The 25,199-nt window shown below is 41.7% G+C and overlaps 1 protein-coding gene across 16 annotated transcripts in view; it reads right to left on the bottom strand.

Annotated features, from left to right (window-relative positions):
* The window catches only part of TMEM164 (transmembrane protein 164), a 314,697-nt gene that overhangs the window by 169,558 nt on the left and 119,940 nt on the right, over window positions 1-25,199 (bottom strand). For all 16 annotated transcript variants that reach the window (XM_036912672.2, XM_036912666.2, XM_036912659.2 and 13 more), the window contains one exon: window positions 23,791-23,857. In XM_036912672.2, coding sequence (XP_036768567.1) covers window positions 23,791-23,850 — 60 coding nt within the window. In that variant the 5' untranslated portion in view covers window positions 23,851-23,857. The remainder of the gene's footprint in view (window positions 1-23,790; window positions 23,858-25,199) is intronic.

Genomic DNA, 25,199 nt, shown 5'->3' with positions numbered 1-25,199 from the left:
CCACACCTATTTTAGGCCGGCATAATTTACAATTCCCAGAAATGCCTGAGATGCAACATACACACTTCTGGTGCCAAGCCTGGCCGATTTTACAGATTTTCATTTAGCAGGTGTCTGTTACTAAATCGGTAGCAGCTGCTAATTACTTTTCCTCCCTCGAACCTTCAGACAGAATGAAACATCTGGCGTTCTCTCACTTTGGGTTAAAATCAGATACCTTATCATGCCTCCTTTGGGTTCCTTTTTTATTAAAAAGATTTCAGCTGATGCCCAAAACAGGCAGCAGAGAGCAAAGCTGTCCCAGAGGAAGGGAACTGGTTTTAAAGACAATACAACAGGATGAGCCTGCCTCATGCCCCAGACCTCCTGCACGGACGCAGCGCCGCTGAAGCCAACGCCCACAAGGTGGCGCTCTGAGCCCGTGACCACCCAAGAAACGAGGTGCTGCTTTTCTTGATCAAGGACTCTGCAGACCTTGCCCGTTGTTTGCAGTGCCCCTCCCAGGGCAACCCCCATCCCACCTAGTCTCCTCTCTCTTCCAGGGAAGAAAGGGAGCTTATTCAATATGCACATGCTTCTACAATGAACAGGAATCTCAGGAGGAATAAACTATTTACAGTGGAGAGAAAATTGCAAGGACTCTGTATCATTTCTAGCACCACTTCCAACTTATAAAAGCTTTCTCTTGTAGCCTTTTGAGCCACTTTGAAAGTGATTCTTTTTATCTGTTTTCACTTTTTTCCCCAAAAAATCCTTTTGCTAATTTTCAAAGCTGCCTCTTGATTCAAAGTCAAAATCATTCTTATAGGTATCTTAATAGCAACTCCAGTATCTTACGATTTTATTATTACTAAATCTTAGCTAACACACATTGAGCACTTACTACTATGTATCAGGCATTGTGGTAAGCACTTTATATGCATCAACTTATTAAAGATTTAGAAATTACGATGCTCATCCTCATTTTACAATATAGAAGAGGCTCAGAGAAGGACTACTGATGGTGTAGAAGCAAGATTGGAATTGCAGGCTGACTGGATAAAAAACCAGTACTCTGCTGACCAAGAATTTGAGAATATTAAGGAATTATTGTTAATTACTAAATAGATACATTCATTATTGTAGACATGATAACCACAACTAATCTTTTAACATCATGGGGGTTAGGAGGGCCAACCCCCTTGCACAGTCAAAAATCCACATTTAACTTCTGACTCCTCTAGAACTTTACTAATAGCCTACTGTTGACTGGAAGCCTTCCCAGTAATGGTTGATTAACACATACTTTGTATGTTATTTTATTAACTACATTCTTACAAAAAAGTAATCTAGAGAAAATAAAATGGTTATCAAATTGTCACAAACATCCAACTTTTTTCCAATGTATTTATTTTAAAAAAAACCACGCATAAGTGGGCCTTTGCAATTCAAACCCATGCAGTTCAAGGGTCAATTATGTGTATGATTATATTATATAATTGCAATTGTACATATATTTTAAGAGAGTTCTTACACTTTAGATTTGCACAATGAAATGAGATTCCCTTCAAAATCATCCAGAGGTAGGGAGAAGAAGCAGTTTTGAGATTGAGTGAGGCTTACTGATTAAAAAAAAAATAGACTGACGAGTTGATAATCATTGAACTGTGTTGATGGATGCATTTGAATATGTTTTTTCTACTTTTGTACGTATTTTCTATTTTCTATGATATAAAATTGTAGATTTGTAAAACTGCACACATATATATTCATGTTCTTACCCACTGCATTTTAGAACCTCCTGACTTAAACAAGATTGTTCTCTAGCCCAAAGTTCTTTTCAGCAGCTCTGGCCAAAGCTTCCCCAACTGACTCCCAGGCACTACTAGAACTCAGAAGTCATCAGCCGCCCCTTGTACTTCCTGAGTCCCCAGTTTGTCTTAAATTAAGTTTCAAGTCACTTCACTAAAAGGTCCTAAAGTGCATTCGACATGAGGGGAGGTTGGGAGGACAGCTGCGGAGGTGAGAGGACAATCAGGAGGGCTTTGCTTCTTTCTCCCTTCTGTTTATGTGACTGAAAACTGCATTCCTATTTTTAGTAGCCACCCTACAAAGGATGATTTCACTGAATCGTCTTGGTAACTATACTGTAGGCAGTATTACTATTCCTGTATTACAGATCAGGAAACTGAGTGAAGTTACATAGCTTATCTGAACCCTGAAGTCTTTTCTTCCTAATAACAACTGCCACCCAAGGGACTCTGAAATAATAAATATATTTGACCTTTGTCCCCATTCCAGGCACAAAGCTCCTAAAACCCTTTCAGTTTCCAGAATGATAGAAGTCTTTTGTTAATCACAGGAGCCACTTTTGTGATCCTCTGAGTCTCTGTTAATTAATGATGACTTAGGGTGGAGCCACCTAGAAAGAATCAGGATGGGGCTGGTCACCAGAAAGTGAATGGAGGGTGGGAATTTTAGCCACGCCCACCAACCTGGCCATAAGGTTGATGAACTTCTGGGTTGGTTAATAAATCCTCATCCAGTGTGGGTGGTGCACCCTAGTTCCATGGAACAGAAACTCCTGCATTTGGGACCCTTCTGGACCCTGCCCCTATACAGAACTCTTTATTTAGATGTTCATCTGCATTCTTTAAACAAACTGGTAAATTTATAATCCTTTCTAATAAACTGGTAGATTTAAGTAAGCATTTCTGGTTTCAGTAAGCTGCTCTAGCAAGTTCACTGAACCTGAGGAGGGATTCGTGGGAATCTCAGTCAGAAGCTCAGCTGACAACTTGTACCTGCGATTGTATATGAAGTGGGGGCAGTCTTGTAGGACTGAGCCTCTGACCTGTGGAATCTGATGCTACCTCCAGGCAGATAGTGTGAGAATGAGTTAAACTGCAGGATACCCAGCTGGTGTCATAGAATTGTCTGGTGTAGGGAAACACATACACACACATCATCATCCCATTCAGTCCTTATAAAACAGGGGAGGTGGAAAGAGCACTCACTGGTCTGGGAGTGAGGAGACCTGAGTGCTGGTCTTTGAGATGCCTTTCATTGGCTATACAACCCCATCATTACCCCTTTCTGGGCTTTATCAGTTGGATCACAAATTTCCAAGAAACCCCAGAGCACTAAAGTTCTGGGATCTAATTGATTTTTTAACTCAAGTATTTGAACTTTACCTTTCCTTCTATGAAATATCCTTTCTGTTCTTCATATGGTATCTTTCGGGACCTTTTGGAATACTGAAACTGTCACCGAACATAGCTTTCCTTCCAGCTTTGGGACACAGCAAATATGACACTTCAGTCAGTTATCTGTGCCTTCATCTAAACTGCCATCAACCCTTAAATTAGTTTAACTAACTGTCCTGTCCATTACCAAATCCGCAGTTTTCTATGTTGTCATGAGCAACTCAGTAAAATTACCAAAATCTAGATAAACCTGGCCTTCCCTTAATTAACATTTGAGTAATCCTATGGAAATGTTAGGCAGGAAAACAGATATGAGCAGGGTGGAAAGAGAATAAGGCCAGTAAAGCCCACTAGAAGGGACTCAAAAGAGTAACCCAGTTAAAAATAGAAAGCTCAGAAGGCCAGGAGCAACTTGGCCTAGAACTTTGAATACTCAACGGATAAAGAAAAGTACCTCAGCAGAGCCTAAGTTTTCAGTGTTCTAATTAGAACATACTATAGTAAGATTTACTTTAGTACCTGCTAAAAGGCCCAGCTTATTCAGTAAGAATTCTATCGTAAAGCATTCTAATCAAACAGATGGTGGCTCAGCCCACCTTGGAGGCAGGGCAGACAGTCTTGATTGATATGCTTCCAGACACAAACTGATATCCTGGAGAAGAATCAAAGCAGTATATTTCTTGTGTTAAGTTAAAAAAAGAAGAAATATTTTAATGTCTTACCAAAGATGAACATTCTGAGACCATTTGGCAGGTCCACACCTGGGCCTTTGTCACTTTCCTGAAAATCCTCAACCGCCTAAAAAATCCGAGACCCTAAACCTTAGGTGCGCTCCTCTCTCTAAGGTTGCCCGCGCTTTCTAAGTGCGTAGCCTTAAAACTTTATCTCAACCTTTCAGCGCGCCTCTTCTATGAAGAAGCTCACACTCCCCTCTCTCCAAGTGTACACTTGCTCTCTTTAAATAAAACTTAAACCTTTCAGGGAACCTCTCCTCCCTGAGGTCGCCCACACTTTTTCTCTTTTTAAGTAACTTTAAATAAAACTTTTACTCTGCTTCACTACTGTGTCTCTGCCTTTCAATTCTTTCCTGCGGAGGGGGACAAGAACCAAGGAAAATACATAATGCTCCCTGACAGAAACAAAAATGGGAAGAGTTTCACTAAATGTATTTTTGAGGTACCTATGCTAGCTCCTGGTCCTCCTTCCATGTGGCTGGAGATAACTGCTTCATACAGTATTCCTCAATTTGGTTAGAGACCGTTCTAGATTGGATATAGATTTTGTACTGCCAGAATTTAACCTTTGCTGCTTTTCAAAAATCAAAATAGCTATTCAACCTCAGTTTGAGGTATACCTCACCTATTTATGCTCTGAGTTTTTCATTTTACCTACAGTAGATTTCAGGTCCTAACATTTTTCTCTTTACTTTCTTTTTCATTGAGGTGTAAAACATATACAGTAAAGTGTAAAATATCTTAATTTTGGTCCTATAGCTCAGGCCTCCTTTACAGCAGCTGAATGTCTGACTAGGAAGGTCTCCATCTTTATGAGGTATGTTCCACCCACACCTCTTTGAAGACAGGGATGCAACAGCTGGACGGAAGCATCCTGGGTCACAGTCCAGCAGCTGGAAATTCCAGGGAACTCCGGGCACACTAACCCCATGGGCAACAGCTCTGAGACCCCTCACGGAGGTAAACAGCCGAACAGCGCCCCCTCCATTACCCCTCCGGGGCCCGCCATGGCAGAGCAGAAGCCTGAGGCTGGCCACGCCCACAGCAAGGGAGCTTCCTCCATACCAGCTGGGCAAGCTACAGAGACCCAGTCTACACGCAATTACCCAACACAAGCCACCAGAGGTCGCAGTTGTCCCAGTAAAGAAAGGCCAGGAGCAAGGGGAAAGCCTTGGATCTCCCAGCTGACAGAAAGCCAATAGCTCACCACTTCACCTATCAACATGAAAAGGGAAAAAATTTGATCCAGACAAGACTAACCCAGACAGCTTGGACATCTGTTACATCTTCACCTAAGAAGGAACATGGGGAGGTAGATTTAACCAGTCTTCCTGAAAAAGAATTCAAAACAAAAGTCATAACCATGCTGATGGACTTGCAGAGAAATATGCAAGAACTAAGGAGGGAGAATACAGAAATAAAACAAGCTCTGGAAGGACTTCAAAACAGAATGGACAAGATGCAAGAGACCATTAATGGACTAGAAAAGAGAGAACAGGAACGCAGAGAAGCTGATGCAGAGAGAGATAAAAGGATCTCCAGGAATGAAAGAATTCTAAGAGAGCTGAGTGACCAATCGAAATGGAACAATATCCGCATTATAGGGGTACCAGAAGAAGAGAGAGAAAAATGGATAGAAAGTGTCTTTGAAGAAATAATTGCTGAAAACTTCCCCAAACTAGGGGAGGAACTGGCCTCTCAGACCACAGAGGTACACAGAACTCCCATGACAAGGGATCCAAGGACGGCAACACCAAGACACATAAAAATTAAAATGGCAAAGATCAAAGACAAGGACAAAGTATTAAAGGCAGCCAGAGAGAAAAAAAAGTTCACCTATAAATGAAAACCCATCAGGCTATCATCAGACTTCTCAACAGAAACCCTACAGGCCAGAAGAGAATGGCATGATATATTTAATGCAATGAAACAGAAGGGCCCTGAACCAAGATTACTGTATCCAGCATGATTATCAATTAAATATGAAGGAGGGATTAAACAATTCCCAGACAAACAAAAGTTGAGGGAATTTGCCTCCCACAAACCACCTCAACAGGGCATCTTAAAGGGACTGCTCTAGATGGGAGAACTCCTAAAAAGAGCACAGAACAAAACACCCAACATGTGAAGAAGGGAGGACGAGGAATAAGAAGGGAGAGAAATAAAGAATCATCCGACCATGTTTATAATAGCTCAATAAGCAAGTTAAGTTAGACAGTAAGATAGTAAAGAAGCTAACCTTGAACCTTTGGTAACCACAAACTTAAAGCCTGCAATGGCAATAAGTACATACCTTTCAACAATCACCCTAAATGTAAATGGACTGAATGCACCAATCAAAAGACACAGAGTAATAGAATGGATAAAAAAGCAAGACCCATCCATGTGATGCTTACAAGAGACTCACCTCAAACCCAAAGACATGCACAGACTTAAAGTCAAGGGATGGAAAAAGATATTTCATGCAAACAACAGAGAGAAAAAAGCAGGTGTTGCAATACTAGTATCAGACAAAATAGACTTCAAAATAAAGAAAGTAACAAAAGATAAAGAAGGACATTACATAATGATAAACGGCTCAGTCCAACAAGAGGATATAACCATTATAAATATATATGCACCCAATACAGGAGCACCAACATATGTGAAACAAATACTAACAGAATTAAAGGAGGAAATAGAATGTAATGCATTCATTCTGGGAGACTTCAACACACCACTCACTCCAAAGGACAGATCCACCAGACAGAGAATAAGTAAGGACACAGAGGCACTGAACAGCACATTAGAACAGATGGACCTAATAGATATCTACAGAACTCTACATTCAAAAGCAACAGGATACACATTCTTCTCAAGTGCACAAGGAACATTCTCCAGAATAGACCACATACTAGGCCACAAAAAGAGCCTCAGTAAAATCCAAAAGATAGAAATCCTACCAACCAACTTTTCAGACCACAAAGGCATAAAACTAGAAATAAACTGTACAAAGAAAGCAAAAAGGCTCACAAACACATGGAGGCTTAACAACACGCTCCTAAATAATCAATGGATCAATGACCAAATCAAAATGGAGATCCAGCAATATATGGAAACAAATGACAACAACAACGCAAAGCCCCAACTTCTGTGGGATACAGCAAAAGCAGTCTTAAGAGGAAAGTATATAGCAATCCAGGCATATTTAAAGAAGGAAGAACAATCACAAATGAATAGTCTAATGTCACAATAATTGAAATTGGAAAAAGAAGAACAAATGAGGCCTAAGGTCAGCAGATGTACGGACATAATAAAGATCAGAGAGGAAATAAATAAAATTGAGAAGAATAAAACAATAGCAAAAATCAATGAAACCAAGAGCTGGTTCTTTGAGAAAATAAACAAAATAAATAAGCCTCTAGCCAGACTTATTAAGAGGAAGAGAGAGTCAACAGAAATCAACAGAATCAGAAATGAGAAAGGAAAAATCACGACAGACCCCACAGAAATACAAAAAATTATTAGAGACTACTATGAAAACCTATATGCTAACAAGCTGGGAAACCTAGGAGAAATGGACAACTTCCTAGAAAAATACAACCTTCCAAGACTGACCCAGAAAGAAACAGAAAATCTAAACAGACCAATTACCAGCAACCAAATTGAAGCGGTAATCAAAAAACTACCCAAGAACAAAACCCCCGGGCCAGATGAATTTACCTCGGAATTTTATCAGACATACAGAGAAGACATAATACCCATTCTCCTCAAAGTTTTCCAAAAAAAAGAAGAGGAGGGAATACTCCCAAACTCATTCTATGAAGCTAACATCACCCTAATACCAAAACCAGGCAAAGACCCCACCAAAAAAGAAAACTACAGACCAATATCCCTGATGAACGTAGATGCAAAAATACTCAACAAAATATTAGCAAACTGAATTCAAAAATACATCAAAAGGATCGTGCACCATGACCAAGTGGGATTCATCCCAGGGATGCAAGGATGGTACAACATTTGAAAGTCCATCAACATCATCCACCACATCAACAAAAAGAAGGACAAAAACCACATGATCATCTCCACAGATGCTGAAAAAGCATTCGATAAAATTCAACATCCATTCATGATAAAAACTCTCAGCAAAACGGGTAAAGAGGGCAAGTACCTCAACATAATAAAGGCCATATATGATAAACCCACAGTCAACATCATACTGAACAGCGAGAAGCTGAAAGCTTTTTCTCTGCGATCGGGAACAAGACAGGGATGCCCACTATCCCATTGTTATTCAGCATAGTACTGGAGGTCCTAGCCACATCAATTAGACAAAACAAAAAAATACAAGGAATCCAGATTGGTAAAGAAGAAGTCAAACTGTCACTATTTGCAGATGACATGATATTATACATAAAAATCCCTAAAGACTCCACTCCGAAACTACTAGAGCTGATATCGGAAATGCAGCAAAGTTGCAGGATACAAAATTAACACACAGAAATCTGTGACTTTCCTATACACTAACAATAAACTAATAGAAAGAGAAATCAGGAAGACAATTCCATTCACAATAGCATCAAAAAGAATAAAATACCTAGGAATAAACCTAACCGAGGAAGTGAAAGACCTATACCCTGAAAACTATAAGACACTCTTAAGAGAAATTAAAGAGGTCACTAACAAATGGAAACTCATCCCATGCTCTTGGCTAGGAAGAATTAATATCGTCAAAATGGCCATCCTGCACAAAGCAATATACAGATTCGATGCAATCCCTATCAAATTACCAACAACATTCTTCAATTAACTGGAACAAATAGTTCTAAAATTCATATGGAAACACCAAAGACCCTGAATAGCTAAAGCAATCCTGAGAAGGAAGAATAAAGTTGGAGGGGGGAGCTCACTCCCCAACTTCAAGCTCTACTACAAAGCCACAGTAATTAAGACAATTTGGTACTGGCACAAAAACAGAGGCACAGAACAATGGAACACAATCAAGACTCCAAACATTAACCCAAACATATATGGTCAACTAATATTCGATAAAGGGGCCATGGACATACAGTGGGGAAATGACAGTCTCTTCAACAGATGTTGCTGGCAAAACTGGACAGCTACATGTAAGAGAATGAAACTGGATCACTGTCTAACCCCAGACACAAAAGTAAATTTGAAATGGATCAAAGACTTGAATGTAAGTCATGAAACCACAAAACTCTTAGAAAAAAACATAGGCAAAAATCTCTTAGACATAAACATGAGTGACCTCTTCTTGAACATATCTTCCCAGGCAAGGGAAACAAAAGCAAAAATGAACAAATGGGACTATATCAAGCTGAAAAGCTTCTGTACAGCAAAGGACACCATCAATAGAACAAAAAGGTATCCTACAGTATGGGAGAATATATTCGAAAATGACAGATCTGATAAAGGGTTGACATCCAAAATATATAAAAGGCTCCCACACCTCAACAAACAAAAAGCAAATAATCCAATTAAAAAATGGGCAGAGGAGCTGAATAGACAGTTCTCTAAAGAAGAAATTCAGATGGCCAACAGACACATGAAAAGATGTTCCACATCGCTAGTAATCAGAGAAATGCAAATTAAAACCACAATGAGATATCACCTCACACCAGTAAGGATGGCCACCATCCAAAAGACAAACAACAACAACTGTTGGTGAGGTTGTGGAGAAAGGGGAACCCTCCTACACTGCTGGTGGGAATGTAAGTTAGTTCAACCATTGTGGAAAGCAGTATGGAGGTTCCTCAAAATGCTCAAAATAGAAATACCATTTAACCCAGGAATTCCACTTCTAGGAATTTACCCCAAGAATGCAGCACTCCAGTTTGAAAGACAGATGCACCCCTATGTTTATCACAGCACTATTTATAATAGCCAAGATATGGAAGCAACCTAAATGTCCATCAGTAGATGAATGGATAAAGAAGATGTGGTACATATACACAATGGAATATTACTCAGCCATAAGAAAAAAACAAATCCTACCATTCACAACAACATGGATGGAGCTAGAGGGTATTATGTTCAGTGAAATAAGCCAGGTGGAGAAAGACAAGTACCAAATGATCTCACTCATATGTGGAGTATAAGAACAAAAGAAAACTGAAGGAACAAAATAGCAGCAGAAGCACAGAACCCAAGAATGGACTAATAGTTACCAAAGGGAAAGGGACTGGGGAGGACGGGTGGGAAGGGAGGGATAAGGGCGGGAAGAAAAGAAAGGGGGCATTACGATTAGCATGTATAGTGTTGGGGGGGGCATGGGGAGGGCTGTGCAACACAGAGAAGACAAGTAGTGATTTTACAGCATCTTCCTATGTTGAAGGACAGTGACTGTGAACTTGGTGACAAGTAATGATTTCACAGCATGTTACTATGTTGATGGACAGTGACTATGAACGGGGATGTGGGGGGGACTTGGTGAAGGGGGAAGCCTAGTAAACATAATGTCCTTCATGTAATTGTAGATGAATGATACCAAAATAAAAAAAATTAAAAATAAATAAATTAATAAATAAAAAGAATTACTTCTCTTACTAAAAAAAAAAAAACTTTCTACAAAACTACAGTACTCAAGGCAGTGTGGAGTTGACATATGGACAGACATATACGTCAATGGAATACAATTGATGGTCCAGAAATAAACTCTTACTTTTCTTTTTGACTGAGTTTTGGCAAGGGTTCCAAGACACTTCAACAGGAAAGAGTCTTTTCAACAAATGGTGCTGGGACAACTGGATATCCATATGTAATAGAATGAATTTGGACCCCTTCCTCACACTATACATAAAAGTTAACTTGAGATGGATCATAGAACTAAATGTAAAAAACTAACACTATGAAACTCTTAGGAGAAAACAAAGTCATAAAACTTCGTGATCTTGGATTAGGCAAGTTTCTTAGAAATGACAGCAAAAGCTCAAGCAGCCAAAGAAAAATCAAAGAGATTAGAATTCAGTTTAAAGAATTGGTGCTCCAAAGGACACCATCAAAAACATGCAAAGACAACCCACAGAATGGAAGAAAACATCTTAAATCATATATGTGATCAGAGTCTAGTACCTAGAGTACGTAAAAACTCTTACAAGTGAACAATACAAATAACCCAATAAAAAATGGGAAAAGATTTAAAAAGACATTTCCCCAAAACATGACATACAAATGGCCAATAAGTACATGAAAAGGTGTTCAACATCATGTCACCAAGGAAATGCAAATCTAAACCACTGGGAGATGCTACTTTACACCCGCTAGGACATTAATAAAAAAGTGAGACAGTACAAAGTGTTGACGAGGATGCAGAGAAACTGGAACCTTCATACACTGCTGGTGAGAATATAAAGCAGTATAGCCACTTTGGAAGGCAGTCTGACAGTCCTCCAAAAGGTTAAAAATGGAGTTACCCTATGATCCAGCAATTCCACTTCTAGGAATCTACTGCCAAACTGCCATTCAAACAGATTCTTTTGCAAGAATGTTCACAGCAGCATTATACACAATAGCCAAAAGGTGAAAATAACCCAAATGTCCATAAATGAATGAATGGAAAGACAAAATGGTATACTGTGCAAAGGAATATTATCCAGCCATAAAAATGGAGTGCGAAAAAAAAAAGTAATGGAGTGCTGATACATGCAACATGGATGAGCTTGAAACTTAATGCTAAGAAGTCAGTCAGAAAAGGCCACATATTATATGATTCCATTTATATTAAATGTCCAAAGAGGCAAATCCACAGAGATGGAAAGTAGATCAGTGGTTGCCTAGGGCCTGGAAGAGGGAGAATAGGGAGATGCCACTAATGGGTACAATGCTTCTTTTGGGGATGATGAGAACATTCTAAAATTAAGTATAGTAATGACGGGTGGACATTATTCTGTGAAAACAGACACACTGAATTATAGACTTTCAGAGGATACATTTATGGTATGTAAATTACATCTCAATTAAAGCCCCCACAGAGAAAAGTCACTGAAGGGAGAAAGAACAAGGCAAGCATTCATTTGCATTGTGCTTTAACTCTTCAAAGTGTTAGGAGAGCATTGGTATTTTCCTCGGTTCTTGTCCCCACCGCAACAAAGAACTGAAGGGCAGAGACACAGTAGTGAAACAGAGTAAAAGTTTTATTTGAAGTTACTTAATGACAGAAAAAGTGCAGGTGACCTCAGGGAGGAGAGGTGCCCTGAAAGGTTGGAGAGAAAATGTTTAAGGCTACATACTTCATAAGGGCAGGTGACCTCAGAAAGAGGAGTGCATTGTAAAGTTGGGGGTTCCCCCTTTTAAGGATTTTTCAGGAATGTGACAAAGGGCTAGGGGTGTGGACTTCTTAAGTGGTCTCAGGATGTTTATCTTTGATGAGATATTAAGTTTCTTATCAGTCATCTGGATAATTCTGCAAAATTAGCTTAACAAAAGAAATTTCCTGCCCTGATTCCCTCCCAGGATAGTAGCTTCCTGGTCTGGGAGCACATCAATCAAGATTGCCTGTCCTGCCTCCAAGGTGGGCTGAGTTACTATCTGTTTGCTAAAGAATATGTTAATAATCTTACTTTTTAACTTCTTGGGTTTTAAAATGCCATTTCAGCTTTAAGATGGAATCTTCCTGTCTTTATTATGCAGTTTATAGTTGGGCCTTTTAGCAGGGTAGAGTAAATCTCACAATATCATGATCTAATTGACACAATGAAGACATGGGCTGTGCTGAGATACTTTTCCTTATCTGGGGAATATTCGAACATTCCAGGAGGCCAAGTTGCTCCTGGCCTTTTGAGGTTTATCTGATTAAGTAATTAACTCTGAGTCTTTTCTGGGTTTCTAGTTTTAACTGGTTAACTCTGAGTCCCTTGTAGTGGGCTTTACTGGCCTTAATTCTCTCTCCACCCCACTCATATCTATTTTCCTGCCTAAAAGAAGCTCTTTGCTACCTCTTCTTTGCTATCTTTCATTACTTTACATCATAACCAATGAGTGACATAGAAAGCATAAACATTAATAACCCCTTATGACAAATGGGGAAACCCATGATCAATGAATGAGGTTGTGAAGCAGAAATATAGATATGAATGTGGTGGAGAGAGAGTAAGGCCAGTAAGGCCCACTAGAAGGGACTCAAAGAGTTAACCAGATAAAACTAGAGAGCCAGAAAAGAGTCACAGAGTTAATGAGTTAATCAGTTGAAGCTCCAAAGGCCAGGAGTAACTTGGAATATCCAGATATTCCCCAGATAAAAGTATCAGAGCACAGCTGTGGATAAAATTGTAATATTTCCAGAATATCTCGCTTGGCTTTAGTACATCTGCATATCAGCAGATGCTCAAGGGTGGAGAGAAGTATGGCTTTAGTGCATTTGCCATTCCTCAGGGGTGAATTTCATCTCCATATCAATGGGTAATTACCTAGGCAACCAAGGGTGTGTCTGAACCTGAGAGGTTAAAGAGAGGGGGCTGGCTTGCTTTCTGGCTTGCTTCTTCCGGAGGAGAGAGATGGCCCTGGACTGTAGTTTGTAGGTGAGGGGGAGGGCCGGTTTTGCCTCTGCTGGAGCAGGAAAGAGAAGGCCCAGGACTGCAGTTTGTAAGCAATAAACGGATTTTAAGCTTTATTTCTCCCTTTGACAGATTTCAGTTTTTAGAGGTATTTTGCCCTGGGATTTCCTTTCCCCGGACTCACACAGCCCATGTCTTCATTGTATCAATTAGATCATGATATTGTGAGATTTACTTTAGCCTGCTAAAAGGACCAGCTTATTCTTTAACTTCACCTATATGCTGTTTTTTTCCTCGTCCTACAGCCCCAAATCAAGTAGTTTTGTAACCAGGGCTGGAGATAAGCATCATGATTAATTTTCAAAAAAAGCCTAATGTGGGTAAAATTGCATTATTTCCAAAATCTCTTGGCTTTAGTGCATCTGCATATCAATAGGTGTTTCCAAGGGGTGGAGAAGTAGTCCATCAAACAAGGACGTGGGAGGGTTTTTCTGGACCAGAGAGGTTTGGGTGGGACTCTCTGCTGCTGCAGCCTGTTCAAGAGAGATGGGAGGACTGCTTGTAAGAAATAAATGGGCTTCTTAAACTTTATTTCTTCCTTTGACTGATTTCAGTTTCAGAGGTATTTTGCCTCAGGATTCCCCCCGACCCCAACCCCTGGAGTTACACCTAGATATAAACAGTGTAGTAAGGACAGGAAAGATTACACCTTAAAGCTAAGATTCCATTTTAAAAGCAATGAAGTTAGGAAGTGAGATTCCTAACATACTCTTTAGCAAACAGACAGTAACTCAGCCCACCCAGGGGCAGGGCAGGCAGTCTTAACTGATGTGCTCCCAGTGGGAAGCTGCTATCCTGGGAAGGAAATGGATCAGTAGAATTTCTTGTGTTAAGTTAATTTTGCAGAATTACCTGGAGGACTGATAATAGAGAGGAGACATGGTGTCTCTCACTAGAGATAAACATCTTGGGACCACTTGACAAGTCTACACCCACTAGCCCTTTGTCACATTCCTGAAATATCCTTGAAAGAAGGAACCCCCAACCTTTCAGGGAGCCTCCTCTCTGAGGACGCCTGCACTTTCTAACTGCGTAACTTTAAATAAAACTTTTACTCTGCTTCACCAGTGGTCTCTGCCCTTTAATTCTTTGTTGTGGTGGGACAAGAACTGAGGAAAATACACTCAACCCCCCTGACAAGGTGACATTAATTTGCTGAAAGTCCCAAGGCCCAGTCAGCCATTCAGGAACTGATGAGGGTGCACTGCAGAGCTGCCCTGGCGGCACACTGCAATGACCTGGGCTGCTTCTGAAAAGGCAGGGGTTGCTTGAAATCTGCTCTGGATTTTCTAGTCGCGCAGCCAGGGTGGAGAACCACTGCTCCACCTAATGGAGAGTGAAATTGCCTCCAGATAAGGCTTTCGTTGCCTAAGGAACATTGCTGGGGTAGAGACTCAAGGCTGGGGAAGAAGCACTGGTTAAACAGCCAGGGACTGTTCCTTCTAATCTGGTTCTAGGAAAACAACCAAGGAGAACTGGCAAGCTCCAGAGGCAAAAAGGCTGCCACTCCCTTCACGCACTCAGGGGCTTGGGCCTCACTGACAAACCCAGAGGTCTGGACATATTATTCAAATGGAACTAATAATCAGTTGTGGGCCTCATTCACCTGTTAGGAGGGAGGAGAGAGGGCTGGTCAGTTCCCCAGTCAAACAAACTGGGAAACAAAGGCACTATTAGTCAATGTGGAAAAGAAAGCCTCCCAGGGAATGTTAATCTCACTCAGAAGATTAATTCAGAAGCAAAACTCCCTTCACTTCAGCATCACCCAACAGCTGGGGCCAAGGCTCTGAAGACTAACAGGAAAAAGCACACGCCAATAGGAAGCTCCCTTGATTTCTAAGATAATAAGAGGAATAGAATAATAGCAACAACAGCATCTGACACTTAGGAAGCATTTACTAAGGGCCAAGCAGTAGACTAAATAAATACTTACCACATATATTACCTCCATTCATCTGAGCACCACTTCACAATAAAGCAAATGAGTTCACAGAAGTGAGGTAACTTACCCAAGGTCATGTGGCTAAAGGCACAGGAGCCAGCCACAAAACTACCAAGGGGCTCCAGAGTCAGCACTTCTGACCACTACACTACAGGAACTCTTAACATCTATTCAGAGACAAAATGCTTTGAGCATTCGCAGCAAGCAATGTTAACTGTTGTTACAGCTCAATGATTTTTCTTTCAGTCTGGTGTTTTTCTGTGCTTTTTTTTTCCCATTATGAACACATATTACACTTTTGTTAAGAAAACATTTGTATGTTTGTAGAGACAAAGGCACAAAGGCCTGGTGCTCTTTCTTTTAATTACTGAAAAATAACCGCCTTTACGTTGGTGGTTTTTATTTTTTATTTCTACTTTCCTGTATTTGACAAATTTTCAACAGTAAATATGTCTTATGCTGTAATCAGGAAATCATTATTACTTTAAGTGGTTTAAGAAATAATTCATGTGAGAAAAGTATCACCTTGAGTCCCTCTGTCTTCATACCGAACCCAAGGACCTCAAGACATGTGTGAAAGAAATCCCTAGGATTTCCCTGAGCAATATTGACGCTCACGTTGGTTGACTCATTCATTGACTCCAACTGTGGATACCTACCACTGCAGGGAACAGACACCACAAGAGACATTATCCTTGCCCCCAGGGATAAGTCATGCAGTGCTGAGAACCTGGGGGACAGGCTGAATATCCAAACTATGGAGTGCTAAGCAGCTTCTAGAAAAGAATGAGCTATATCCATACCTTGAAGGGATTATTGATTCCCTACTGTTAGGTTAAAGGAAAACAGACTGGAGAAATGTTTCTAGTGTAATGCCATTTGTCTAAGAAACTCAAACCCAAACAAACCAATAACCTTGGAAATACGAAAACCTTCATCTGTATTTATAAGCAAAAAGAAAGATGAGAAGATACAGAAACTTTTAACGCAACTTGCCTCTCCGGACATAGGATTGAAAATTGGTGAGGTAAAGTGATTAGCTTTCTCTTTTGGCTCCTCCGACTGAATGGTTTTCCAACAACCATACATTATTTTTTTTAATCCTGTAAGTATAATCAATCCCTCAAATCTCTAATAGAGACTATATAAAAGTTTCTACAATGAGTTGATCTGCTTTTAATGCTTGAAAATCAATCTAAATAATTAGGAAAGAGGAAGACCATGAGCTTTGGTATTACACCCAAGTTCTCAGGGCGCTTCTACAAATTCCTGTGAGGCCCTGTGAAAGCTACTTAAACTTTCTAAGGCCCAATCTGTAAAATGGAGATGCTAATACCCACCTCACAGGGTTTTTCTGAGGATCAAAGACTAATAATTAACAATGAAATGCTGACTGAGGGGGACTTTCTATTTGCCAAGTGCTGTGCTACATGCTTTTACACATCTTACCTAATTTAATCCTGAGAACAGCTTTAGGAGGTAGGCGCTATTATCACCAGCATTTTACAGACAGCAGAAGTGAGGCCCATACAAATTAATTAACTTTGCCAAGTTCCTTCCTTCCCTCCTTCCCTCTCTCCCTCCCTCTCTCACTGTGTCACACACACACACACACACACACACACAGGAGTGGCACAGTCAGGATATGAACCTGGAGAATCTCATCCCTAGTGGGAAAGATAAGCAATGCACATAAATCTAAAACAGAGTAAGGGCTAAAAGATGTGACAGAGGCAGTGTCACAGGATGTCTTCTGGTAATTTGCAGATAAGTGGCAATGTCTACATACACTACTGGAATTCACAGCTCCATCCTGCTCTCCAGAATCTCAATGTGTTTGCTGCTGCCTACTGCCATTCCCCGGCCATGGCATTCCCTTCATTGACTGGCCTCCTTCCTCAGCAATTTGCATGCCCATTCTAATCATCCTTCAAGGCTCAGTTCAGGCTTTATTTCTCACTGAAGCCTTTCTGGGCCACTAATCCAATGATCTCTCCAGGAGGCAGCATGTTAGAGTGCCAAGTGCACTTACAAACCATGTTAACTCTGAGCAAGTCATTTAAACCTCCTGAACCTCAGTTTCCCCATAGGTAAAATAGGCTTCTTGTGAGATAATTCTGTAAATGATAATATATGTAAAGAATCCAACCCACGGTAGGGGCTTGATAAATGCCAATATTAATCCTCTTCACATCTTAGAACTCAGGACAATTATAATTTACCCACTGAGTCTGAACTGCCTAGTGATATTCCTGTTCATTATTTTGACTCTAATACTGCCATAATTTCTCAGGCATTTATGCCTTATTTTTCTAACTAAACTGCAAGTTCCTTGGGAGTCAGGAATGGATCCTGGCTTCTTCTGTATCCCCTGAAGCATACAGCACAATACTCAACACAGAAAACTGCTCAATAAAAATCTGCATTGACTGGTGTGATTGGGCTGAATTCATGGAGGATGGAAGACTCTCAAAGGTTAATCTTAAAATAAAGGCAGTAATTAGACATATTCTAGGGTTATCCCTGGACTTTGATTTGGACTCAGACCTCCCAACTCTTCTCAACACTCTGCTCATCCTCACACAATTTGCATTCACCTGATCAAAGACACTCACTGGCTTTTGTAGAAGGTTACGGCACAGTTCTGCCCAAATCAATTCTTCAGAAAGTTTAAGGCCTCTTCTGAAATCAAGCTTTCTATATTTTAAGTACTCTCAGGAAAGCAAAGGGACATTCACTTGCTAATTCAGGTTCAAAATCCAAACTATACCTTTTTTAATAGCTCGATTTGTCAGTCACAGAAAAAACTTTTCCAGGTCACTTAGCACATTTCAATGAGCCAATTAGCAAAGCGTGAGATCATCAAGCCTGTTTGCACTGGTGATAGCAGAGGTTCCAAGCAGCACAGATGACTATAAGGTGGGCCAGCGGCAAAACTGCATCCCCAAAACGTTGAGATAATGCTTGTGGGTGGTGGGTGACTGCCCCAGGAATGAAAAAACCATTACTACCATCTTCCATTCAGTCTGAGAGTTAGCAACACTCCCAAGAACCATCTAACAGAGGAAAAGCACTGGGCAAAAGGGGAGGGGTGGTAAAGGGGGACAAAGGAAAAAACATAATAGATCAACATGGATACACAATAGTGGGCAATTATGATAATGAGATAATCATATACTCAAGGGTTTGGGCCTTGAAGAAGAAAGAAGTTTGATGAAAAGAATCATTATCATTCTTATTATTACTCTAGTAAAAGACAGATGGCTGCAAACACAAATAAGAGCCAGGCTAGAGTCTTCAGTCTGACAAGGGGGGGTGATAGAGTGACTAAATAAATTTCTTTTTCCCCAATCTCCCTTCCTCAGAATAGTCTGCATTCAGAAGAAACTCTCATGGGCGTTTGAAGAGAAAAGGCACAGAGCCTCACTCTGTGGGTCAGATCAGATCATCAACTTTGCAAGGTTAAGAGTTATAACTAAAAATCTAGTATGTGACCATACTACTTATGTGTGGCACTAGATACCCCACTCAGCTCCTACCTCTTGGTTTTCACTTTCCAGAAGGTAGTATAGCCTGGAAAGGATGATATTCTTTGCCAATTCACAGGCATAGGTGGAACCCAGCAGCAGTAGCAGGCCAAAAGGCACTGTCTGTAACAAGGAGCGCCCGAACTAGGCAGCACATCTGTTCTTCCAGCCGTGGACTACTGACAGCCTGGATGGGGGGAATCTTAATACATGATTCGTGGATGGGCTGCGGAAGGGGGAGGGGAGACAGGAGGTAGCAGTCATGTCCCTCCTAAAGCTGTATGCGAAATTGTGTTTGTGCATGTATCTGGGAAGGGGCTCCATAGTCCTCTTCATCTTCTCATGGAAACCTATGACCCAATTCTTGATGGAGGGAAACTAAGAAGCATCTCCGGCATCTTGACTCACCAGGTTTCAATCTTGCCATCAATTTCAGTCACACTATAGGAAAACGGCTTTAAAGTTTGAGTCAGAAAATCTGGGTTCTACAGGAACCAACCTTAACTTCTTAGGCAAGACATTTATCATCCACGTTCCCCTTCTAGAAGATCACATCAGACCAGAAAAGCTTTCGGCTCCCTGCTAACCTAATAATCAATAGTTCATGATGCATTTCCCCTCCTTCCATCCAAGAAACAAGAAAAATTGCCCTTAAGACACTTCATCTGAAGCCCAGAAGAGACTTTCTCCAGAATCCTGGTGCCAAAGAGCACTTACTTGTAATACGGGCCACTGGAATACACGTTCCCTCTTCTAAGGCATCAGCTTCTAAGATGGAGAACCAGGAGGAACTGGGACCTGGGCATTCTCTAGCAGGTCTGCAAATGCCAGGGCCAATGACTCCCGGGACAGAGTACAGCTCATGGAAATTGACTGATGATCCCAAATCCTTTAGCTGGCTCTAAGAAATTCTTCCAACTCCCTCTCTGTCTATCTTTATATATGTGGATGTATGTATGTCTGTGTTACTGGCACACATTATTAATTATAATTAGTTCATTTCATTTTCCTTGCTTCCTCATCACCACTAATAAGGAAAAAAAAGATTAAAACAATAAACAATCAAGAAGGGCAAAATAGAAGTCAAAAACTGGCTTCCTGCTTAATTGAATCATGAGGCTTAAGAAGAGTTGCCTATCTTCCTGAGTCTCATTTTAAGTCAATAGGAGCTCAACTAAAGGGTTGCAAAGCAGAAAGTCCTGAAGGCCAGAAATACCCAAGGAGGGGTCCCAGCCACTTAAAATAACTGGACCAAAGCCAGTGGCCAAGACACATGCAAATACAGCCACCACTGTGAGCTGTCCTCAGTTTCATTTTGGAAGAACATCACAAGGACTGTTTACCAGAATGACTGAAATCACAAGAGAGAACTCATCAAAAAAGTTTCAGAGTTCTTGCCCAAGAACTCAAGGAAAGTTACTTAAATGATCCTGATAAGCTGGGTGGCATTTATTTAGAAAAGTATTACGTTTTATAACAAAATAGTAAATCTGTCATGAGAGAGGGGGAAAAAGGGGAGAGGGAGGAAGAGAAGGAAGGAAGGAGGGAAGGAGGAAAAAAAGGAGAAAGAAAATAAGAGGATGACTGATGATCCAAAATCCTTTAGATTTGTTTCCTGTATATAGTAAAGATATTATGGGCTGAATTGTATGCCCACCCTCCAAATTTCTATATTGAAGTCCTAATCCCTGTACCTCAGAATGTGATTACATTGGGAGATGGGGGCCTTTAAAGAGGTGAATAAGTTAAAATGAGGCCATTAGGGTGGGCCCTAATCCAATCTGACTTGTATCCTCGTTAGGAGGAAATCTGGACACAGGGAGAGACAGCACGGATGCGTGTACACAGAGACGACCACGTGAAGGGGGAGAGAGAGGGTGTCCGTCTGCAAGCCAAGGAGAGAGGCTTCAGGGGAAACCAACCCTGCTGGGACCTTGATCTTGAGGATAATGACAGTACCTTGCCTCATAAATTTATTGTGAAGCTTAAATAAGCTAGACACCGTAAAGCACCTAGAACAGCGGCAGGCCCACAGAAAGCACCCAAGAAGTGTTAGCAACTGTTTGCTGCCGCTGTGGCTGTTGAAAAGGCCGAGGACACCCCTGCAGGCCTAGTAGAGACATGCAGCTTTGGGGTGGCAATATGGATCAAATGAAAACCTCACCACTAACGGACTTCCAGGTTTGTGAACAGGCCTTTTAGCGCCTTTGTTTTAAAGCCTGTACAGTGGGAATCAGGGCATCTGTTCATGCTCAGTGGTTCTGCCAGAAGACTCTTTGGCTTTCTTAGGGGGAAGGTCCCACACTAGGAAGACAGAAGAAGGTGACCTGTTTAGAGGAACCACAACCACCTCGACTGAAGGAGGGACTGGCCACAGCTGTGAGCTAGAGGCACTCAAGTCCAGGGTTACTACCTCTATGAGCCAAGGGAGATATTTTCTGGTGTGTCACCCCTACCTGGAATCTGCTAGATCTGAAAATGGAGAAGGAAAGCAGCTTTCTATCTGTTTGACACCTCCCCTCCCCACCCATCTCCTGAGGAAATAGTACAGCATGACCAGCCAGGTGGGATCAGACAACACTGGACCCGCTTCTCTGCCTTAGCAGGTTCCTCCGACAGGCAGGGATATAAACTTCGGCTCCAGCCCTGCTCCATAGTCCTGAGCCAGTAAGGAGTATGTCCATCCCTTAAAGCTAAGCCCAAGGCAGGAGCTTTGATTCTACAGTTCAGGAGGAAGTCATACTTTGTGGATATGGATGGGATATTTCTGTGAAATGCAGAAGGGAAAACAAAGGTACTTATGTCAGCAGCCCATGCCTGCTGACCCTAGCTCCCGGGGACACACTGAACTTCAGGTGCCCAGCCAATCATGACAAAGACAATACCGTCTGTCCCCCTCCCACCCTGACATCCCCCTCTTCAGGAGCTCGGATGATGGGTCTATAAGGTGCTTTGGGCTTTTCGGAAATAAAGGATGAGGCCATATAAGCCACCTGGGAAAATGAGGATTCTGATGCAGTGGGGGGGCCTGAAATGCCACATTTCTAACAAGGACCACCCACGTGAAGCAGGCCCTCAGACCACATACTGAGTTAAACGCTTGGAGAAACTTTGAATTATGAGTGCCTAGAATGCTGATTCTCCAAGGGTGGGCTGAGAACCCCAGCAGTTGGCATCACTTGGGGGCTTGTTACAAATGCTCATCTCTGGGCATCTCCCCAGACCCTCTCGATCACACCTCCTGGGGATGGGATCTGGCAAGCCTCATTTTTTAGTCATTCCCTCAGATGACTGCTATGGACATTAAATTTCAGAACCACTGCACGAAATAAGTGGTTCTCACTGCAGCTCCACATAAGAAGATACTTTTTAGAACACTATGCCCAGGCTGCATCACAGACAACAACATTCAGGCCCACCAAGGGTTGCGCTGGCCGTCAGTGCTTTCTTTTGTTCATCATTTATTTGTGTAAACCACCCCCAAGTGAGCCTGAGGCACACTGAAGGTTCAAAATCACTACTTTAGATGAATGCTTTTCCTTTTAATTTCTATTGATGTATAATATGCACCTAGAAGAGTGAAAATCACAAGGGTACACATGAGTACTTGTGAGGAGAGTGATAAAATCCTCAGAGGGGTGAAGTGTAGCTGTGGGTGCAGGATCTTGGCTCTACTCCTAACTCTGCCAATTAGAATTTGTGTGACTCCCTGACTATTAGTTCCTTCCTCTGGAACAACAGGCCTTAATAGTTGCTCGCTATCACACAACTGTTATGGGAAAAGACCTTATAAACTATAAAATGCTATCCAAAGGGAAAGGATTATTATGTTGAGATTTAAACTATGATCTTAATGCACAAGGCCAATTTAAGTAATGAAAACAGAAAGCAGTAGGAAGGGTCTTATAGGGGACTTCTTTCCCTGAGCTTTATAACTTGGCCTGCTAATAATCCCCCTGCAGTCCTACATGCAGGAGTGAGGACAGGGCCCTGCCACCCCAGCCCTGTAGCTAGCTCCATGCCCCCCAGCCACAGGATTCCACCTGCTAGCCACTCGGGGTGGCCCAGACTGCCCTGTAGATTTAGGTGAATCGGGAAGGAGTTTAATTGTTGCCCAAGGGGGTCCTTGGCAAAGCAGACAGGCTTTGAGGCTCCCCATCAGATCATTCTGGGCCAGAGTTGATAAGTCCACATTGGAGCCCCTTAGAACACCTAGAGACCTCTGCCTAATGGGTGGGGCCCTTAGTGCCCCTTTCCCAACCAAACCTCTCCAAGAGGACTTTTTGATCTGTCCTAGTTCTGGCCTAAACCCTTATTGCAGCCCAAGTTCCAGAAAATGCTCCCACCCCCATCAAGCTCCATTGTATCCAAGCAGGGCCGTGTCAAACCTCACCATTAAGTAGAGTTGCCCCTTGAACAACAGAGGTTTGAACTGCATGGGTTCACTTATATGTGGATTTTTTTTCAATAAATACAATGGAAAATTTTTTGGAGATTTGCAACAGTTTGAAAAAACATTTTCTTCTCTCTAGCTGGCTTAATTGTAAGAATACAGTATATAATCCATAGAACATACAAAATGTGTGCTGTTTGTTATCGGTAAGGCTTCTGGTCAACAGTAGGCTATTAGTAGTTAGGTTTTTTGAAGAGTCAGAAGTTATGCACAGATTTTCAACTGCACATTGAAACCCCCACCCACCCCGCTGTTCAAAGGTCAGCTCCATAAAAAGAGATTTTAAAACTCGCATGAGCTCTTGAGCTAAGGATGAGGACAAGCACTGCATAAGAAAGGAGCAAGTAAATACGGTTTTCTATGTTGCCTGTGCATTCCTAGGAAAGGCTACTTACCAGCCGGGTATTTACCACAGGAAACAGCAGGGCCAGAAGAGCTCCATTCAGCATGTGCATCTGCAGCCTGGAGAGGAAAGAAGATAAAGTCCAGGTCATACTCAGACTTGGATGCAGGAGCAGACAAAAATGTGTGAGGTTATGCCGTGCCATATGGGAGGACAGGGCAACAAGCAGCTCGCTGTGTAACATAGCACTGGAGCCAGCACACACATGTAACATGCTTAAAAGCATATTTTGCATTAACTGAAATGTTCTAAGAGCCCCACCACTGCCTCTGAATACCCCAAACACCTCCTGAACACACTCATCACCAACATTTCATTACAAAATGAGCTCTGTGTTCCCTAAACATTCAGTTAAGTCCCCATAAAGGGCTTCAACTGCTACAGCTCAGGCAGCAGCAGGAAGGGAACTACTGTAGCCAAGTGCTCTGTTATTCCAGCAGAGACCTTCTCTTTTACAACCTGGCTGTTTATATACACAGCCATGCCCAGTCCTTTTCCCCAAACACCAACCTGGACCTACAGAGGCTAGTACAACCCAGGGAGCCGACAGTAGTGTTTTGCAAACTGCACTCCCACCCCTTCTGAAAAAAATGCCTTTAGGGGCTGCTACGGAGGTGGGGAGGGCAGAAGTGGCAGTCTTCCAGGCTTTCTTTATTCTTTTTTACATACTGGGTTCTGTGACTTCAAAGCAAAAGAAAAAAGAAAATGGGAAGACCAGAAGAAAACCACTGGCCTCCTGCATGGGGTAGTGATACTGTTCACCAGTACCAGACTTGTTTAAAACGCACACTAGAAACCACTTCTAAGTCAACAACAACCACGTCAGGAACAAACTGTCCTTCTAAGACCTCTGAGGATGGATTCAGCAGCTCCCTTCATCATTCAAGGCAAATGGTCCCTTACTACTGAGGGAAAATCAAAGAATGACAGTCTGTTCCTCCTGAAGGAAAGCTGATTTGATGGGTCATGTACAACCACCCAGTCAACATGCATTTAAGACCTCAAGACACTAGAACTTGCTTGCTTGCTCTCCTTACACAGCAAAAACAGCAGCCCTGCAATACCAGGATTTCTCCTGTGCCCCCAATGGCAAAGTGGTCCACACCTTAAAGCCCCCAAAATCTTAGTTCTTCTCTTGGTGAGCTCCTAGAGGCATTATGAGGAGACCCAAGGGAATAGCATAGAAACCCCAAGCTATCTTTCATTCCCCCAACGCTGTTTCTTACTGCTACTTGTGGTTACCAGTGCCATGTGCACTTAACAGATTCTAGGCAAGCATCTAATTAAGCATTTTACATAAACTCTCTCACTTAATTCTTCAGCAATCTTATGAGCTAAGTACAATTACTTTTCCCATTTTGTCAATGAGGAAACCAGTCTCAGGGATGCAAAGTGAACTGG

Source organism: Manis pentadactyla, chromosome X (assembly GCF_030020395.1).
Source record: "Manis pentadactyla isolate mManPen7 chromosome X, mManPen7.hap1, whole genome shotgun sequence".
In the NCBI taxonomy this organism is placed as follows: Eukaryota; Metazoa; Chordata; class Mammalia; order Pholidota; family Manidae; genus Manis; species Manis pentadactyla.
Note: the sequence above shows the minus strand (reverse complement) of the source record. Positions and strands in the feature narration are given on the sequence as shown.